Consider the following 16,816-nt stretch of genomic DNA (forward strand, 5'->3'; position numbering starts at 1 on the left):
GGGGGGGGTTTGGAGGAGATGGTAGGAAATGACGACTTACATTGTGCGGCCGACGGCGTCTTCGACAAAGTCGTCTCCGCGCTGCCAGTGGCCGGAGCGGTAGTTGTCAATGTAGGTGGGGACTGGGCATTGATGTCAGAGGAGAGGTTTCGGGGTTGATCTTTTACGATGAGCTGTCTCTTACGCTGATGTTGAAATGAGAGGAAGGTTGTAATGATCCATTCGGAGATCTGAGGTCTACGCTCACCCAGTCAGTAGGGACTTTTCCAGCCAGTGATTCCAGAAGCGCGAAAGTCTCACCCATGGACGCCGTTGGCTGTACAGAAGCTGACGTCGGTATCCTTGAACAACGGATCCTTGAGTATGTGGTTCGCGCCGGCGCTCTGGAGCTGGACGTAGTGCAGCTTGGGCGCGTCGTCGATTGCTGGCAGGGCGCTGCCGGTCAGCAGGATTGTCACGTCCTTCCACTCGTCGTGTTTGAACGTGTCTCCCGGCTTCTTGTCAGCCCAGCCCAGCTCGTGATGCACAACATCGAGGTCGGGAAACTCGGCGTGCACCTTGTCGAGCCACTGCTGCGGCAGCGGGAACTGCGATAGGACGAGCAGCTTGTGACCCTTGAGGGTCTTGTTCGGCGGTGGGAGGAGCATGATCATTGGCGCGGCGATGTGTTTTCCTGAGAGACGCCTCAGAGGAATCTCAAGAAAGCAGAGGGTCGGGCGGGTAAAGCTAAGGTGTACACAGTAGAGGATTAAGTACTCGGGATGAGATGAGAGCCGTTGTGTTGGTTGAGAGTTTGAGAAGCTCCGACGGAATTGAGGATTTGGTTTCAGCTGATGATCACAAAGCAAAAGCAGCCAGGCTTCTGAAAGCTCAACGCGCTCGCTTTCAACCCACCATCGGCATCTTTATGGGATTCGTCCAGTGCGGGGGGATAAAGTCGCTTTGCGCATCGCAGGGTCGGATTGCGCAACAGGCAGGTCGGAAAGCCGCCGCTGCGACCGATGGCCGGGGTGGGGAATACTTTACCAAGTACTATCACGGATTACAGAATTATCAGACACTAGAAGTGTGGGGGGAACGATTGGGTCAATGGCGTGCGCTCGGGTTTGGGAACATTGTCCATGTCATCATCGCTGGGCAAGGATAAGGTCCATATGCTCCAATTGCGAAGCGGCATTGGAGGGGAGTTGGCATCAATCATCAATCCGCTCCGGCCCGGTGTCGGCGACGCGAGTTGGGATAATGGATGCCGTTCAGAGTCAACTCCCGTTCAAAACGCCTGAGTTGAAGTTGATTCTGAGACTGGAAACGCCATTGAGTTCTACCCAAGAAAAAAAATCTTTATCTATCTGTCCATAGGTTCCTACGTCGATCACTTGATGTATGGCCATGTAATCTAATCGATCGGGGCCCTCCGGAATGAAACCCTGAGGCTTTGTAATTGACGATAAGAGCAGTTTCGCTGCTCATCTCCACACTCACGCCCTAGGCTGTTGGCGATTTCATTCATGTGATCTCATCAATCTTCTGAGATGTCACCAAACTTCTGAGATGCCATGTGAACAATAATCTGCTGAATATGGCAACACTGAGAGCCGGATGAAACATCTCAGCAGGCGGTGAGAAGCACAGCTGAATTCTGCCGGACGGTTGAGGGGGACATGCATCCAAGCTTCCCCACCCCATGTCATGAGGCGCGCCCTTGAGGGTCATGTTTTAACATCGTATGGATACCTCACAGTAGAGATATAAATATTGCTTCGTCATCACTGTAGAAGAGGCTCTGCTAGTCTTCTATATTGTAACCTTAGTCATCTTAGAATTCAAGCATCTTTTGCTATCAAACACACTTGGAAATGGCATCTTCCGGCCCAACTGTCCGACACGCTCGTCGGGAGGGTAAGTGGACGCAGGCATTCTACTACCAGAATGATGGAGCCGGGACTTACACCAACCCCCACTAGATATCCCCACCATCTTGAGCCTCATCAAAGAGCTCGCAGATTACGAGCACGAGCTCGACAGCGTGCTGGCCACCGAGGAGACTCTAGGAAACACCATCGCGTTCGCCCCGTCAGACCAGACAACCTACACGCAGGGCAAACCCCAGACTGAGCCCACATCACCGGCCAGGCCCGCGCGATGCCTCCTCCTATTCAACGAGGCCGGCCAGGGCGTCGGCATGGCGCTGTACTTTTACAACTACAGCACCTGGCGCGCCAAGCCGGGCGTCTATCTCGAGGATCTCTACGTGCGCCTGTCCGAGAGGAAGAAGGGCTATGGCAAGCGCCTCCTCGTTGATTTGGCCAAGGAGGTCGTCGCCATGGACGGCGGTCGGCTGGAGTGGTCTGTCTTGAAGTGGAACGAGCCGAGTATCAAGTTTTACGAGTCCATTGGCGCAAAGGCCAAGAACGACTGGGTAGGCATGCGCGTCGATGGCGACGCCCTGCCGAAGCTAGCTGGCTTGCTTGATTCATGAAGAGCGCCAGTCTCTATAGGAGAATACAGTTACAATCATATGGTACAGCATTATAGAGAATCTTGACCCCATGGTATTTGAGCGTCCCTGGACCCGTACGAATAGATGCCATGCATACTAGGTAGGAGGCGACATGATTTCTTCAGGACCGACGACCTTGTTGGCCGCCCATCTTGACGTCAAAGATATCAGGCTTGGCGCGCCTCGAATCACTCGACTTGGTAATCCTTGAGTAGTGCGGCTTGGAATCCCTGGGATTGGAGAATTTGAAGTTTGCGAAGCTGCCGGGCGTCGTCTCCAAGTCGCGAGGAGATTCAGACTTCCTAGAACCAGGAGACTTTGACCGAGGCTCCCTAGTCGTACCGAGTTGACTACCCGACCCGATTTGCTTAGAGCCACTAGACTTGGCTTCCTCACCATTGGGTATAGCGTTGCTGGTCATTTCGATCTTGGGTAGCTCTGGTTTCGGCATGCGACCCTTGGCGTCGACGCCCTCAAAGAGATGACGATGTGCAGCAGTAGCCATAGGTAGCTTTGGCTCAATGCGACCCCACACAGGTCTTGCCGCTTTGCTTTCGGCCCCTTTCATGTATGAGGTTGCCTGCCACATCTTCTGATATTCGCGCCGTAGATTCCGCTTGGAATAGACGCTGGTTGAACTCGGCTGCTCTATTATGCCCCTGGTCCCAACGTCATATTCAAGAGTGAGGCGACTTGCCTGCGAATATGGTCCGAAATCTCTCTTGCCGGTGAGGAGTGTTAGTTTTCGGGCACCTGCTCGTTCGGCGTTGCGGACAGGGAGTTGGGCAGAGGCCTGCCACTGCCATTGATCCAATTCGTTTCCTCCGTTGTCCAGGAGTGACGCAATTTGCTTCCTTCTTATGAGGAACTCGTTGGACAACGGGGGCGCTCCAATGGGGACAGCGATGCTCCTTCGTTTCAACATCCTGTACATCTCGGGAGGCGCCTCACCGCAGGCGAGTTGCTCTAGAGACTCCCAATCTGCCTGCGATACTGGGGGCATGATTTTGTCGGCCTGAGCCTTCCAGAACCTTCTGACGATTTTCGTCACTCTCCGCAATGCTACTGGCCGGCCCCAGATGTCCTGCTCGGGTACCTTTTTTTGGGGGTCGAGATCGCCGATGGTTCCTCTGGGAAACGCGGCGCCGGTGACCATGCGCTGCTGAGTCTTTTGCGCCTTGAGATATCGATCCAGCTTGGGAAGGTCCCAATTCTCTTCCATGGGACTGAGATGTTGGCGAAGCCAGGGCGCAGGCTCGTCCCTTGTGTACTCGCGGTCCCAAGGATGAACTTTGGCGCGCTCTTTCATGATCTCTCTCCATATGGCCTTTTTCTTTGCGCGCTCTTCTAGCTCCGCAGGGTCGGCATTGGGGTCTGGCGCCTTTACGACAAACGAGGCCATGAGCTCGCGGCGCTGTTTGCCGAGTCGCCCAAAGACATGCCACATGACACGACGTAGACGGGCTTGATCGCCTTCGACGGCAGCCTGAAGCACGGGTATCTTTTGTTTTGCATCGGCAAGGACCTTGTAGCGACGATCCTCTTCCTTCTCTCTCGCTTCTGCTGGATTGAGGGATGTGAGGATGGCCGGCTCGCGTTCTGCCATTCGTTCTCGCTCGTCTCGGAAGGAGGTTTGTATGCGATGGTCGAGAAAGGGTCGCATGGATGGAGGGAAGTAGGAGGCAGAGCGCAGCAGGTGGCGGTAGACATGCAGCGGCTGCACGGGATGTGGCAGAGGTATTCGGGTCCGCATTGCAGCGGTTGAGAAGGATCACTTGGGGATGCAGGCCGTCGCAAAGGTACAGCAACAGACCAAGAGGAGTAGAAAAAAAGGGGAGCTGAGGTTATGAAGAGACCGGGTTTCTCGTCATTGTGATTATCGCCGGGTCGGGCAGAGACGCATGTGCGATGTCGAGCAGGATGCATGCAGATGATAATGCAGAGGAGCATCAAGAAGGTGGTGGTGGTGGTGGTGGTGCCCTTGGTGCCTGGCAGGACCTGCACAGTCGCCTGCAACTTGCAAGCTCTTGCGCCGCTGCCGTTGGTTCGTTGGTTCGGCTGGACAGAGGCCGACGGGCCTAGGGCCAAAGCTCCGGAGGTGGGGGCACCTCTTTGTCGGTCCCGGCTTCGGACACTTACATGAGATTTCACAGTGAAGGGAAAGCATTCGAGAGTATCCGTAAGGCAGGCAATGACGTGTCTACATGCAAGGTATTGGAGACAAGCAATGAGGCATTCAGGTTGACTTCATTTCATGGCCCGCGCCAGACCTAAAGCACTCTGATGCTGCGGTGTGACATGAGGCGTGGCTGAGAGCAGCATGTAGAATTGTTCCCAGGTATTCCGTATGTAGGTGCCTCAAGGAAGGCAGTGAATGCAGAGCAAAAAGTGCTTGCTATGCTCCATGCCTTGTGACTGCCCCTCCTTTTTTAGGGGAGCACAGTGATGCTTGACTTTAATGACTGAGGTGAGGTGGGCAGAGACGCGATAAGAGGTCTGATAAGTCTGACCGGGAAACAGCGCTGCCGCTCGGTGAGTCGAGAGTGAGACGCGTCACGCCCCTCCCTTTGCCTCTACTTTCCAGAGCGCGTTACCTTACCTAAGTTAGCTTGCTTAGGTACGGTAGCACGGTACCTTAGGTTGGAGGGGACCGTCCCCAGAGGGGTGGCACTGGTGGGGAGTTTGGAAAATACGTACTTGTCTTACCTCAACACGCTCACACCCAGTTTAGGTACCTTGTGTGCTTGCCGAATAATGGCCTGTGTGTCTCGCTTAACAAATGGGAAAGCGCCAATTCTCCCCCTCTCTTCCCGCCCTTGAGTCAATTCCAGCCAGCCAGTCAGCCGTCGGGTCCGTCCACAGTCCGCCCGTCCCTTCCACCTCACTGCCCAGGCACACCGCACGCCGCACGCCAGACGCCAGGTCCCTCGCCCTGACTCTTTTCTTCCCCCGTAAATTGAGACGCGCGACACGCTCAGCCATCGAGAACACGCCCTCGCGAAACAGACACGTCCCCGACACCTTTAATTGAAATTCCCTTTTCGGGCTCAGCGCCGCGGGCCTTTTTCATTTTCGGGCCCGGCAACCAAGGCGACGAATACTCGCAGTTGTGAACTCTGTCCGATATCCACTTGATCTCCAGTCCGCCGTTGTCTGGACGCTCCAATCTCAACCTCACCCTTCTTTTTGGGTGCCATCTTTGCCTCTTTCTGAACCTCAGATCCGCAGCCTCTGTCTGTTCGAACCCGACGACCTTTCTCTCACGTGCGAAAAAGCCGCCCACCACCCAAACTTCGGCTCCCTTACGCATCCTTTCACTCACAACCCACGCCTCTGCTGCTGCTTGTCCCTCCAGCTGCCCTGCTCTACTCTCCGTTGCTGCTGCTGCTGCATCGGTTTACTTCAGCATAGTACCACATACAAAGCACCCGGCCAAAGGTGGCGGCGCAACGCAAACCACCGCAAAGCAACGCAACGCACATCGAACCCCTGCGAAAGACTGTAAGGACCAAGACGGCGGCTGCACGCATTTTGAATCAGCGCATACTCCGAATCTCCTGCCGCCCTCATCCTCTACATTCGCCAGGTTCGCCAACGTCGATTGATCAATCACCTCACTTAATTAGAGCCGTCGTCCTTCTACAACCTCCCCCCCCTGGCTCTATCCCTTCCTCCGCCTCCGCCTCCGGATCCCATCGCCTCGCCGTCGGTTCCTCGCCTCCAATGTGCTAGCGCTGGCACATGTCTTCGACCACCCTCATAACCAGCCAACCCGCTAACTCCCTCCATTCCCGCCGCAACTCGTCCTTTTCCACCGCCCGACCCTACGACAATCGCGGGAATCCCTCCGCCACCACCATGATGCCTTCCGCATCGCAATCACAACCTTCCTCGCAACAGTCCTTTACAATGAGCCAGCAATCCCAGGGCGGCTACCGAGCCTATGGAGGGGACTCGAGGCTCGCCAATGACGCCCCACAGATTTACAGCGTAAGTACCGGTCCTGCTTGCCATCGCACTCCCTCGATGTAGTAGTCCTTGCTGGGCAGTCGCACTGACAACCACAACTAGGCCGTCTACTCCGGCGTCGATGTCTACGAGATGGAAGTCAATGGTGTCGCCGTTATGCGCAGGCGGCAAGACAGCTGGCTTAATGCTACCCAGATCTTAAAGGTTGCCGGTGTCGACAAGGGAAAGCGCACAAAGATTCTTGAAAAGGAAATCCAGACTGGCGAACATGAAAAGGTTCAGGGAGGCTATGGAAAATATCAGGGCACCTGGATCAAGTTTGAGCGAGGCGTCGAAGTGTGCCGCCAATATGGCGTGGAGGAGGTCTTGCGTCCCTTGCTGACGTACGACATGGGTCAAGATGGAGGAGTTGCAGGCCGAGGAGACTTCAACACGCCGACCAAAGAGCAGGCTATGGCTGCGCAGAGGAAACGAATGTACAATGCCGGAAACGAGGCGAGGACGAACGCCATGGCCGGCCTCAACGGCACCTTTTTCAAGAATATCTCGAGCACTGCGTCGCACGCCGTCGCTGCTATCAGCAAGGCGCGATTCGACTCTCCTGGCCCGAGGAGCCGCAACGGACCGACAAAGGCGCCCAGCTTCAGCCGCCAGAGCTCGATGCAGAATGGCGACGACTTCCCCAGCAACTCCCAACAGAGCTTTGCCTCTGACTATGGTAACCAGAACGACTCGGCGTATTCCACTCAGCAAACAAGCCAGCAGTTTGACGGTCCAGAGCCGCCAAGGAAGCGGCAGCGTGTGACCATGACACCACAAGACAGCTTTGGGTACAACAACAATTCGATGGAGATGTACCAAAACCAATTCCCCGGATCCCCCACGGAACCTAACGAATCCTTCATCTACTCTCAGGCCAACGCCCCAGCACATGACGGTCACAGCCCCCTAAGTCCTCTACCATTCGAAATGTCCCCCGACGCCGAAGCGAAGCGTAGCACGTTGATGAGCCTATTCATGGACTCGGCAACCTCGGACCAGTCAAAGCATGAGATGCTGCGGACATTAGCGCCCATAGAGCTGGACATGCCTATTGACCAACAAAGTCACACTGCCCTGCATTGGGCCGCTACATTATCACGCATGTCACTCTTGCGGGCCCTGATTACAGCAGGGGCCAGTCCCTTCCGAGTCAATGCCTCTGGAGAAACGGCCTTGGTCAGAGCATGTGTTGTGACAAACTCCATGGACCTGGGACAGTTCCCCGATCTCCTCGACGTTCTTGGAAGCACAATTGAGGTCCGTGATAGCAAGGGACGGACCGTTCTGCACCACATTGCCATGACGAGCGCTGTCAAGGGCAGGAATGCGGCAAGCAGATATTACCTTGAAAGCCTCTTGGAGTGGGTTGTGCGACAGGGCAGCAATCCCAATGGGCAACTCGCTGCTGCCAATGGAAAGGGAGAGAGTGCGCCGGCCAGCTCACAGTCCCAGCCATCGTCACAACCCAAAATGGGCATCGCTCGCTTCATGTCAGAGATTGTCAATGCGCAAGACCACGCCGGCGACACGGCGTTGAATATTGCAGCGCGGATAGGCAACCGGAGTATCATCTCCCAATTACTGGAGGTGGGCGCTGATGGGGAGATTGCGAACCGCGCTGGCCTGCGACCCGTGGACTTTGGTATTGGGGGTGAACCTGCGGACGAAGGTTCCAAAATCATCAACGGAGCCAATGGCAACGCGGCAAATGGAGATGTCGAGAAGAACGGACTTGTCAGCAGTGAACCGACAAAGGAAAGCAGTGATGATATTATCTCATGTGAGTCTCACACCAAATCTCACCAACCCCTTTTTTCAATAGTACTGACTGACATTCATCAGCCATCACACATCTCCTCACTGAAGCAAGCTCCACCTTCCAAAGCGAAGTCAAGTCGAAACAAGCCGTCATCGAGTCTCTCCACACCACCCTCCGCACAACATCAGCACAACTAGGCGAGGCCAAGAGGAACCTCGAAGCAATGCAAGCAACCTTGCGCAAACAGCAACTCGCGCGGCAAAAGGTCTCGAATCTCAGCCACGCTCGCGAAGAAGAACAGGTCCGCCTCACTCAGGAACAGAACCGTGCGGGGCGGACAAACGCCCTCTCCTCATCGTGGGAGACGGAACTCAGCGCCGCCCTTGAGACTGCTGGCACGAACGGCGAGGGCGGCCTGTTGCCCTCGGCGGCGGTCCTCAAGGCGAGGTTGAGCGCCGTATCGGCAAGACGGGACGTTACGCGCAAGATGGCGGGCGCGCTCAAGGGACGGAGTAAGGACCTTGAAGTCAAATACCGGCGCGTGGTGGCCATGTGCACGGGGGAGCCCGAGGACCAGGTCGACGCCGTGGTTGATGGTCTGCTCAGGGCGGTGGAGAGCGAAAAGGGCGAATTGGAGGTTGAGCGGGTGAGGCGATTCCTCGGCGGCGTCGAGGGCGTGGTGCACTAGTGGGTGGTATCACGGATCAACAGGCTGGTGGAGGAAAAGAAGAAGAAGAAGAAAAAGAATAAGTGCGGTTGAGTACAGTGGGATAGCTATTTTGTGTGGACGTCATCATACCCCCCCGTGTTGGAGAAATAGGACCTTTTTTTTTTCACGCCATTGGACCCTCTGGCCAGTATTCATATATTCCAAAGAGGAGAGGCTGTTTGCCAGGTTTTTTAACCTTGGGCGTTGGATTGGCAATTGGGAGATGCGCAAGGCAAGGCTCAGAATATCATGATATTATTCGTCTCAAAAGACATTGGCTCACAATACAAGAGACGTATGCTATAACTGCTGAATTCAGATGTAAATTTCAATTATCAGACTCGTCAAGGGGTTTCCAACACGTCTCTTACACGTATGGATGCTTGACCGCCTAGATATACCTAGCAGATAAAGATAAACATGCCACTTGAGGGCCTAGTTTGAATTTGCCCCCAAAAACGCCTTGCAATGCTGCTGTGAGATTCTGAAAACAAAACATCGCTGCCCCTTCTCCTTGCCCTCTTCCTCTTCCCCAGCCTTTGTTCATCTTGCAAAGTCCTCACGACGCGAGACCTGACGCATAAAGACCCTCCCATCGCTCTTCGACGCCGCCCACCAACTTCTTGGCCCTCTCAATCTCCCTGTCCAGCTCTTCCACATTGCGCGAAAGCGCGCTGACCTCCTCGAACCGCCGCGCATCCCGCGCAGAGTCCACCATTTGCTGCACCATGAAGCGCTGCTCCTCCAGGACCACCAGCCGCTCGCGCGCCTCCTTCTCTTCCGTCTCGAGCGCCGACACAGCGGTGCTGGTCTCGCTTGCTTGGCTGGCCGTCTCGGATTCGGCGAGCTCTTGATTACGAAGTGGCGATAGGTGCAGGGAAGATGATGATCCGTTAACGCTACCAGATTGCAAAGCGCGCAGTCGAGACGTCTGCGAAGACCGGGAGCGTAGTATTTGCGGTACAGACTTGAGAGTCAACATATGGGTGTGCAAAAATGTGGACGCAGCCGCGTAGACGGCTTGCTGTAGGCGAAGCTGCGTCTTTGAGGTCGTCTTCATATCGCGGAGACGGCGTGCGGCCGTGTCGTATTTGGTGAATGCATCGGTGAGACGTTTCCGGATTTTTGAGGCCTCCTGAATCTGGGCATGCGTGGGCGGCGGTTTTGATGCGTTGGTTCCATCGTCCCCCTCTGGCTGGAGCGCAAGTAATGTCCGTTGGAAGATGGGCATAAGCTGGCGGATACCACGTTCGAATTGGCGCAGTGTCTCATAAGCGCGCTGGTCGGCTGGCTTATGGGAGATGGTCGCCGCAAAGTCACGCTTGGCGAAGATTGTATGATTGCACTCGCGACACATGCGAACGTCGATGCTAAGTTGGCCAGGCTGTGCCGCCGTCGGGGGCTTCTCTGTCGCAGGACTCGTAGCTGAGACTGTTAGGCGCGATGCCGGTGATGATCCTGCGGATTGAGACTCACGACTGGCTATGCTCAAGCCCACCTCACTCGAGCAGCCTGTAAGTGGATCGGCGCAGACCACCCGGCCACATATCCGGCAGTGATGTCGTCTAAACGTCCAGGATCCGAACTCTTGCTGGCAATACGGGCATTGCATGACGGAGGCGTCGTCCTCCCATGTGACCACTGACTGCTCGAGCAGCTTCCTTTGGTTCTTCTGACCGGCCAACGCGGCGACAGGCGACAGCAGACCTCCATTTGTCGTGACATCTTCGGGCGCATTCGCAAGCAATTGCGTCAGCTTGGTCAAACGCTTTTCCAGCCTAGCCACTTCGAGATTCTGCCTCTCCACCTTCTTCCGTCGCATCTCCGCAAATGTCGAGGTGTGGTCAATCAGGACACCGTTGTGGTCGTTGTAGCCGTCTCTCGACTTGTAACACGTCTCGCAGACTCGGACCCAGTATCCCCGCACGGGGTCATGCTGGGCAGACCTCGACAGCTTCATTTGATACATGGTGTGCTCCTCGCAGAATAGCCTGCCGCAATTCCGACAATTTATGCTTCCATTAACAGCCCCAAGCCCTTTCCCGCACGCTGGGTCGGTGCATCGGTCGTTGCTCGTTTGGCGTTGCCAGTGCGATCGAGTAATGAGCTCGTCCGGTTCTATCGGGCCCTCAATGAGCTTCGCGGTCGTCGGCGGGGCGATTGGCAGAGACTCGTTGGATTCGAAGACGTCGAGGCCTCGCAGTTTTTGATTAATTATAGATAGGGGTTGGAATCGCTTGGCCTTGAGCACCTGCTTGTCGAACCAGGTGCGGACTTCATCTTGCTCGACCTCGGGGAGTTCTTGGTGGTTGTCGTCGATATGTCTGGGGAGGGTCAGGGACTAGAGTTCAGCGTTGCCAGGACGGAAAGCCAAATTCACCTGTTGAGTTGAAGCAGCGTCAACTGGGATTGACAGTTAGAAAACCTCTCAATCTTGGCAGAAGGTTTGACAGACCATTTCCTCTTCACATATTGGGCAGACCAGCTTGGAGCTTGAGGAAACGGCTCGTGAAGGCCCGCCAACGCTAATGTTGGAGATAAGATCCTGTGCGAAGTCGGGTAGAGGGCTTGTGACTGGAGGCGAAGCCGAGGAAGAGTTGAGCGACAGAGTGCTTTCGGAGGGAGCAAAGGGACTGGGTGTGCGTTGGTGGCCGTTGATAGCGGGAGGCGTGGGAGGGGCGAGGCCTTTGCCGCTGCCTAAGATGCGGCCGCCTCCCAGCTTGCGGCCGGACATCGTGGAAGACGGAGGTGGAAAGCTACGAGACCATGAATTGGTGGTGGAGAGGAAGGGGATGGCGGCGGGAGGTTCGGTTCTTGGACTCGACGGAGAGTTGGGTATCAGAAGGGCGGGGGAAGATGTGTAGATGGCAGATGACCGACGCAGGCCGCAAGTGCAAGTGGTTCGTGGCGGTGGTTCGTCTTCCCGGGTCACCTCAGCTAAGGTTGGTTCCAGTTCCAGTCGCAGGTTCCCGCGCAGCCCGTCAGGCCCCTTCCCTGCCAGGGATTGAGAGCATCAGCAGCAAGCGGTGGGCGGGATGGCAAGCAGGGCGGTGGGAGCAGTTGGAGCCTTGGAGGAGCAGAAGACAGGGGCTGTGGAACAACGCATTCGGCGGGATTTGGAGTCTGGGACGCTAAAGACATGCGCTAGAGGCTGCGCTAGTGGAGAGACGGGCAGACCAGGCCCACGGACAGGGGAAAGGCGGGGCAGCCCGGTGCAGATTGATACAGAAGTACACATGAATACACACAGTTTCAGCTTGTCAAGAAGTACTGTTCTATCGTGCAGACCGCCATTACGTCCCTGGCTTTGGGGACGCCAGCTTTATCGGCGGCCTTCGCGCCTTATCGCGCCGACCTGGGGGCTGCATCTCTCCAAAAATGCTGCCCAAAAAGTTGCCTTCTTCATCGAGGCCTCAAACTCATCCCACAACACAAGCTCGCCGTCCTCACTACACACTATGGCTGCCAAGTCGACGACGAAGAAATTCCCCGAAGTCAAGGGCGGCGGCAGCCTGATTCTGGCATGGCAGATTAAAGGAAAAAAAGTGCTGGTTGTTGGAGGAGGAGAGGTATGTTGCACAAACCACCACCGCATCTCCGCGGCATAGCTGAAGCTCTGTCTGTCTGTCTGTCTGTCTTGCGTCAGAAATGACTCTACCCTCGTGGCCAATCCCCTGAAGGACACTGAATGTTTGCATGTACTAGGTTGCCGCCGGCCGGATCCTCAACTGTCTCGATGCCGACGCCAGTGTCACCGTTGTCTGCCCGGCCTCTGGCCTCAATCCCGAAGTGGCCCATCGCGTCGAGAAAGCGCAAGTCACCCACGTCGACCGCCTCTTCGAGCCCTCCGACCTGGATGGTGCAGCCATGGTCCTTGTCGCCATTGACGATCCGGCCGCCTCTACCATAATCTGGAAGCTGTGCAAGGAACGCAAAGTGCCCGCCAACATTGCCGACGTGCCGCCAGAATGCGATTTCTACTTTGGCAGCGTCCATCGGGACGGACCCCTTCAAATCATGGTCAGCACCAATGGCAAGGGTCCCAGGCTGGCCGCCATTATAAGGCGGCATATTGCAAAGTCGCTCCCCAAGAATGCCGGAAATGCGATTGAGGCCATTGGTACACTCAGGGCGAAGCTGCGCAAAATGGCTCCGAACTCGGAGGAAAGCCCCAAGCGCATGGGCTGGTATGTGTGATCCGGCATCCAGCGGCTTTACTCTGGGAGATGCTTACAATTGAGCAACAGGATGATCAAGGTCAGCAACAAATTCGACTGGGAAGAGATATGCGATCTCACCGACGAGGATATGGAGAACCTCCTCAGGTTCTATGCGACCAACGAGGTGCCCACGATCGACGACCTCTTAGCCATGAGAGAAAACCCCGGTTTCAACACAATGGATGTGTTTGATGGGTCTTTTGGTTTCTGCGTAGGCGTATGAGCGCCGACCATGTACATATGTACATATATACCGGATAAAGGTGTTTGAGCGGTATTGGGCGTGATTTCGTTGGGGTTATCTAGAATGCTTCATTGGCGACATCTCACGACATGAAAAGGGTTTTGGTATTAAAAGACCAGGCGCAATATGGCATCACTGGCTTAGAATTGGGCTTTGGGGCAGTATACTATTCAAACAGCAACAGTAGACAAGGAATGGCATCACCAAGTCGGAACCTCGGCTCGTGTTCAGGTGCTTCCTCCCAAGGGCAACGACAAGCTTATCTCACAAGCTGTGGAGTATTCGGCAAGGTTGCCTGGCAAGAATCGGGCGAACTTGGGATTGCGATCTTGGATTCATCTACCATCTCCATATCCGCCCTATTTCTCATCGTAAAGCAACATGCTGGAATGAGTCTTTGTGGCGTTTGATGGTGGGAGTTGCCGAGTGAGGTGGTGGTCCAGCGGTACTCTGCCTAGGCAAAAAGGTATCTATCATGCCTACTTCGAGGGGGACTCATTTACCAATGCCTCCCACTGGCTTCTCTGGTCCTGACGGATTTAATTTGTACCTGGGATGATGGAGCTATATCGCCTTGAGTCTTGGTGCGAACTCAATATCATGGTCATGGATGATTTTCTTTTGAAAGTACTTCGGTCGAGAATCCCGGAGCTGGCGCCGATGGGTCCACAAAATCGGTGCGGCGGCCTGTGCGAGTACTCTGTACCTCCCTTCGGGTATCTTTCGCCGCAACTCTTCAAGGAGTCCAATTCCATGGCAACTCATCCAACCTTACACACCGCTAAACAAAGTATCTCAACCAACATACCCGGTGTCAACCGCGCTTAAATAACTTTGTGCAGACAGAGTTTTTATCACACCATTGCATTGACACGTTTTCTTCTTCCTGTGCCCGAGCACCGAGCAAGACGGGCGCCAAGCCGTCCCACTCCATCCTCTTTGCGTTCAATACATCTCACCTACCTTTACTCATACACGAGATCCGCGTGCTTCCGCAACACCCACGATTGATCGCGCCGGGAGACATAGCTAGCCGACGTGCATTCCTCACTGGCGATTCCTACGATTCCACCATCGATTACAAGAGTCGCAGAACGAGCCAGCACCAACGCGTCGCCTGTGCAATTCCTAGCAGTTCAAGACACCATCGCTCCCCGTGCCATCTTTCGGGTCTCTAGCACCCTGAATCACCTCTTCGCCATGCCTCCTCGGGGCCAAAATAGTGCGGCCGAATCCGATCCCGAAGTGCTACCCGACAGACCTTTCTCATCGCCCCTCGAGGAGCGCGAGCCGCCTCCGCCCTTCTTCAACACCACCTTTTCCACCCACCGCGCATCGCCGCTCTACGTCGGCGCCAATACCCTGGGCTTTCCTCGATTGCAGACACTATCACAGCGCTTACGCGACACGCTCGTGGGAGACGTTGTCAGAGGTGTGCAGGTTGGGTTGGAAGGCAGCGATAGCTCGCTAGGACGCGCTGGTCCGTTGGAAAAAGTTGGCATTCGGTGGGTTGGTGTCGAAGCTCTTCTCGGCGGCGTCGACGATACAGACCCCGATCTGAGCCGGGATTTGAACAGCGACGCCGTCGAAGGCGATGCGGCCCGCAAGAAGAGATGTCTCGTTTTTGAGATGAGGTACGAGAATGCGCTATGCACGGCAGTGCTGCTGCCGTCGCTCTCAGAAGAGGCCACAGAGGATTCTTTAGGTGGACTGCACATGGCCCACAACCTCGGCGTGCCCGGACTGCCTACTAGCAGTGGCTCAAAGGAGGACAGACACTTTCTGCATTTACCCTTGCTTCTTTTGCGGATGCCCGCGCCTCTGAAAACCGTCATTGTCGACTTCCTGTCAAGCACGTTCGACTGTCGCATCAGCCCTATGCGCCTCGGCACGAAGGGCCTTACTACGGCATGGGAGAGATGGATCGAGGATGCCGGTCTCCCCTCACAAGGTTCTCTCGCAAAAGACATGGTCCTGACCCTGGGCTTCTACATACCACCTGCAGTAACCACAGATGGGACAGACGAAGAACCCCCCGACGGGCTCGGAATCAAATCTATCGACATCATCATACCGGCCGAGGAGCTCAGGCGATTTGTAAAGGAAGGGAGAACCATCATGAACCCCACGCCTGCCAGCCGCACAGGGCTTACACAAGGCTATCAAGACGATCCGAGGAAGAGGAAAAGGCTCGCAGGCGGGAAGGCGGACGAAGGATGGGAATGGGTCGATAGCGGGGGAGAGAGGCAAGAACCGTTCCTACGTGCATTGGGTGCCTACTTGGAAAAGCATCTTGCCCTCAATCTCTTCCATCCCGGAGTGAGAGTCACCAAGATTGCTTGTGGCGGGTTCGTGCTTTCAGAGGGGCGAATCAAGGTGTTCGTGCCACCTGGTGACGACGAAGTCTATGATCCGGTCAGAAATCTCATCAGCGGCCTCATTGCCAGCGCCAATTCTTGAAACATTGAGGCCCTGAGGAGTCATACACAACCACGAGCAAGGTCATCGCCACAGTGTCTGCATCGGTGAAGCTCCCTTGGACGTGTGAACAATCGAAAGGAAAGAGTTTTGGATTCGACGACACGACCACTACTTCACCTCAAAAAGAGCGTGCGAATAGCACTCATCGTACCCCCGGATCTTCCCAGGGATGGGATCATGTTGATGGACGACTTTTGTACCACCCAACCGAGGTCAGAATCCGGGGACGGGGTCAATTTACATCAATCTTGAGCGGCGCACACCGGTCACCCCAAAAGCAACATTTAGTCGACGGGAATATCTATGAAACGTCTCCCATAAGCGACAATGGTAGCTTAGCTTCCAGGGTTTCATTCGGCACGCATCAAACGAGGGTAGCCTTTTGCGACTACGGAGGCCCCGCGAAATTCGGGCCCCCCGAAGTTCGGATGCTACCTAAACGCCTCACTTCAGCCGCCCTCGTAATAGCTTGCAATTTATCTGCGAAGCACGAGACCACTGCACAACCGGCACGCTGCCGCCGAGTGCTTCTCTCGATGTGCCCGTCCTTGCTTGACTAGTCCTCCTGGGTAATATCACTGCCGGATGCTATCCAGGACGAACACATTCAGCCGCCATCTACCATGCTTATTCCCCGCGTGACCAGGGGAAGTGCGTTTTTGCTAGTCCGGCTGGTACCCGCTTTCTTTACGATCAACAACACCTTCCGTGCCATTGCGGCTTATTACCTCCGAACTTGGCTTTCCAGAACCGGCTGGTATCCAGGTCTGTATGCGTACAAATGCGAACCTTTCGTTTGGGTTTGGGCCGTACCCAAATGAGCAATTTCCCTTATGGTTAAAGTAGTCTTAGCAAATGGGTGGTCCTTCATCTAAGACCAAGGCATGTTTGG

At 55.3% G+C, this 16,816-nt stretch overlaps 7 protein-coding genes across 7 annotated transcripts; 4 read left to right on the forward strand and 3 right to left on the reverse strand.

Annotated features, from left to right (window-relative positions):
* Positions 1–36: 36 nt before the first annotated feature.
* Positions 37–647, reverse strand: CORC01_12836 (D-isomer specific 2-hydroxyacid dehydrogenase; the record flags this gene model as incomplete). The annotated part of the gene is made up of 3 exons (XM_022624454.1): positions 37–122; positions 185–237; positions 301–647. 3 exons carry the CDS (start codon positions 645–647, stop codon positions 37–39), a joined length of 486 nt encoding a protein of 161 aa, XP_022469000.1.
* Positions 648–1,856: 1,209 nt separating this feature from the next.
* On the forward strand, positions 1,857–2,479 carry CORC01_12837 (acetyltransferase; the record flags this gene model as incomplete). The annotated part of the gene is made up of 2 exons (XM_022624455.1): positions 1,857–1,899; positions 1,965–2,479. The coding sequence occupies 2 exons, from the start codon at positions 1,857–1,859 to the stop codon at positions 2,477–2,479; spliced, it is 558 nt and encodes a 185-aa protein (XP_022469001.1).
* Positions 2,480–2,621: 142 nt separating this feature from the next.
* CORC01_12838 (uncharacterized protein) lies at positions 2,622–4,253 on the reverse strand (the record flags this gene model as incomplete). The annotated part of the gene is made up of 1 exon (XM_022624456.1): positions 2,622–4,253. The coding sequence occupies one exon, from the start codon at positions 4,251–4,253 to the stop codon at positions 2,622–2,624; it is 1,632 nt and encodes a 543-aa protein (XP_022469002.1).
* Positions 4,254–6,241: 1,988 nt separating this feature from the next.
* On the forward strand, positions 6,242–8,958 carry CORC01_12839 (uncharacterized protein; the record flags this gene model as incomplete). Its single annotated transcript, XM_022624457.1, has 3 exons — positions 6,242–6,490; positions 6,572–8,291; positions 8,354–8,958. The coding sequence occupies 3 exons, from the start codon at positions 6,242–6,244 to the stop codon at positions 8,956–8,958; spliced, it is 2,574 nt and encodes an 857-aa protein (XP_022469003.1).
* Positions 8,959–9,538: 580 nt separating this feature from the next.
* Positions 9,539–11,713, reverse strand: CORC01_12840 (FYVE zinc finger; the record flags this gene model as incomplete). Its single annotated transcript, XM_022624458.1, has 3 exons — positions 9,539–11,303; positions 11,360–11,382; positions 11,435–11,713. 3 exons carry the CDS (start codon positions 11,711–11,713, stop codon positions 9,539–9,541), a joined length of 2,067 nt encoding a protein of 688 aa, XP_022469004.1.
* A 724-nt stretch (positions 11,714–12,437) lies between these two features.
* On the forward strand, positions 12,438–13,422 carry CORC01_12841 (siroheme synthase; the record flags this gene model as incomplete). The annotated part of the gene is made up of 3 exons (XM_022624459.1): positions 12,438–12,548; positions 12,685–13,172; positions 13,227–13,422. The coding sequence occupies 3 exons, from the start codon at positions 12,438–12,440 to the stop codon at positions 13,420–13,422; spliced, it is 795 nt and encodes a 264-aa protein (XP_022469005.1).
* A 1,221-nt stretch (positions 13,423–14,643) lies between these two features.
* Positions 14,644–15,903, forward strand: CORC01_12842 (uncharacterized protein; the record flags this gene model as incomplete). Its single annotated transcript, XM_022624460.1, has 1 exon — positions 14,644–15,903. The coding sequence occupies one exon, from the start codon at positions 14,644–14,646 to the stop codon at positions 15,901–15,903; it is 1,260 nt and encodes a 419-aa protein (XP_022469006.1).
* Positions 15,904–16,816: the final 913 nt, after the last annotated feature.

This window comes from Colletotrichum orchidophilum (genome assembly GCF_001831195.1).
Source record: "Colletotrichum orchidophilum strain IMI 309357 chromosome Unknown Scaffold_168.1, whole genome shotgun sequence".
In the NCBI taxonomy this organism is placed as follows: Eukaryota; Fungi; Ascomycota; class Sordariomycetes; order Glomerellales; family Glomerellaceae; genus Colletotrichum; species Colletotrichum orchidophilum.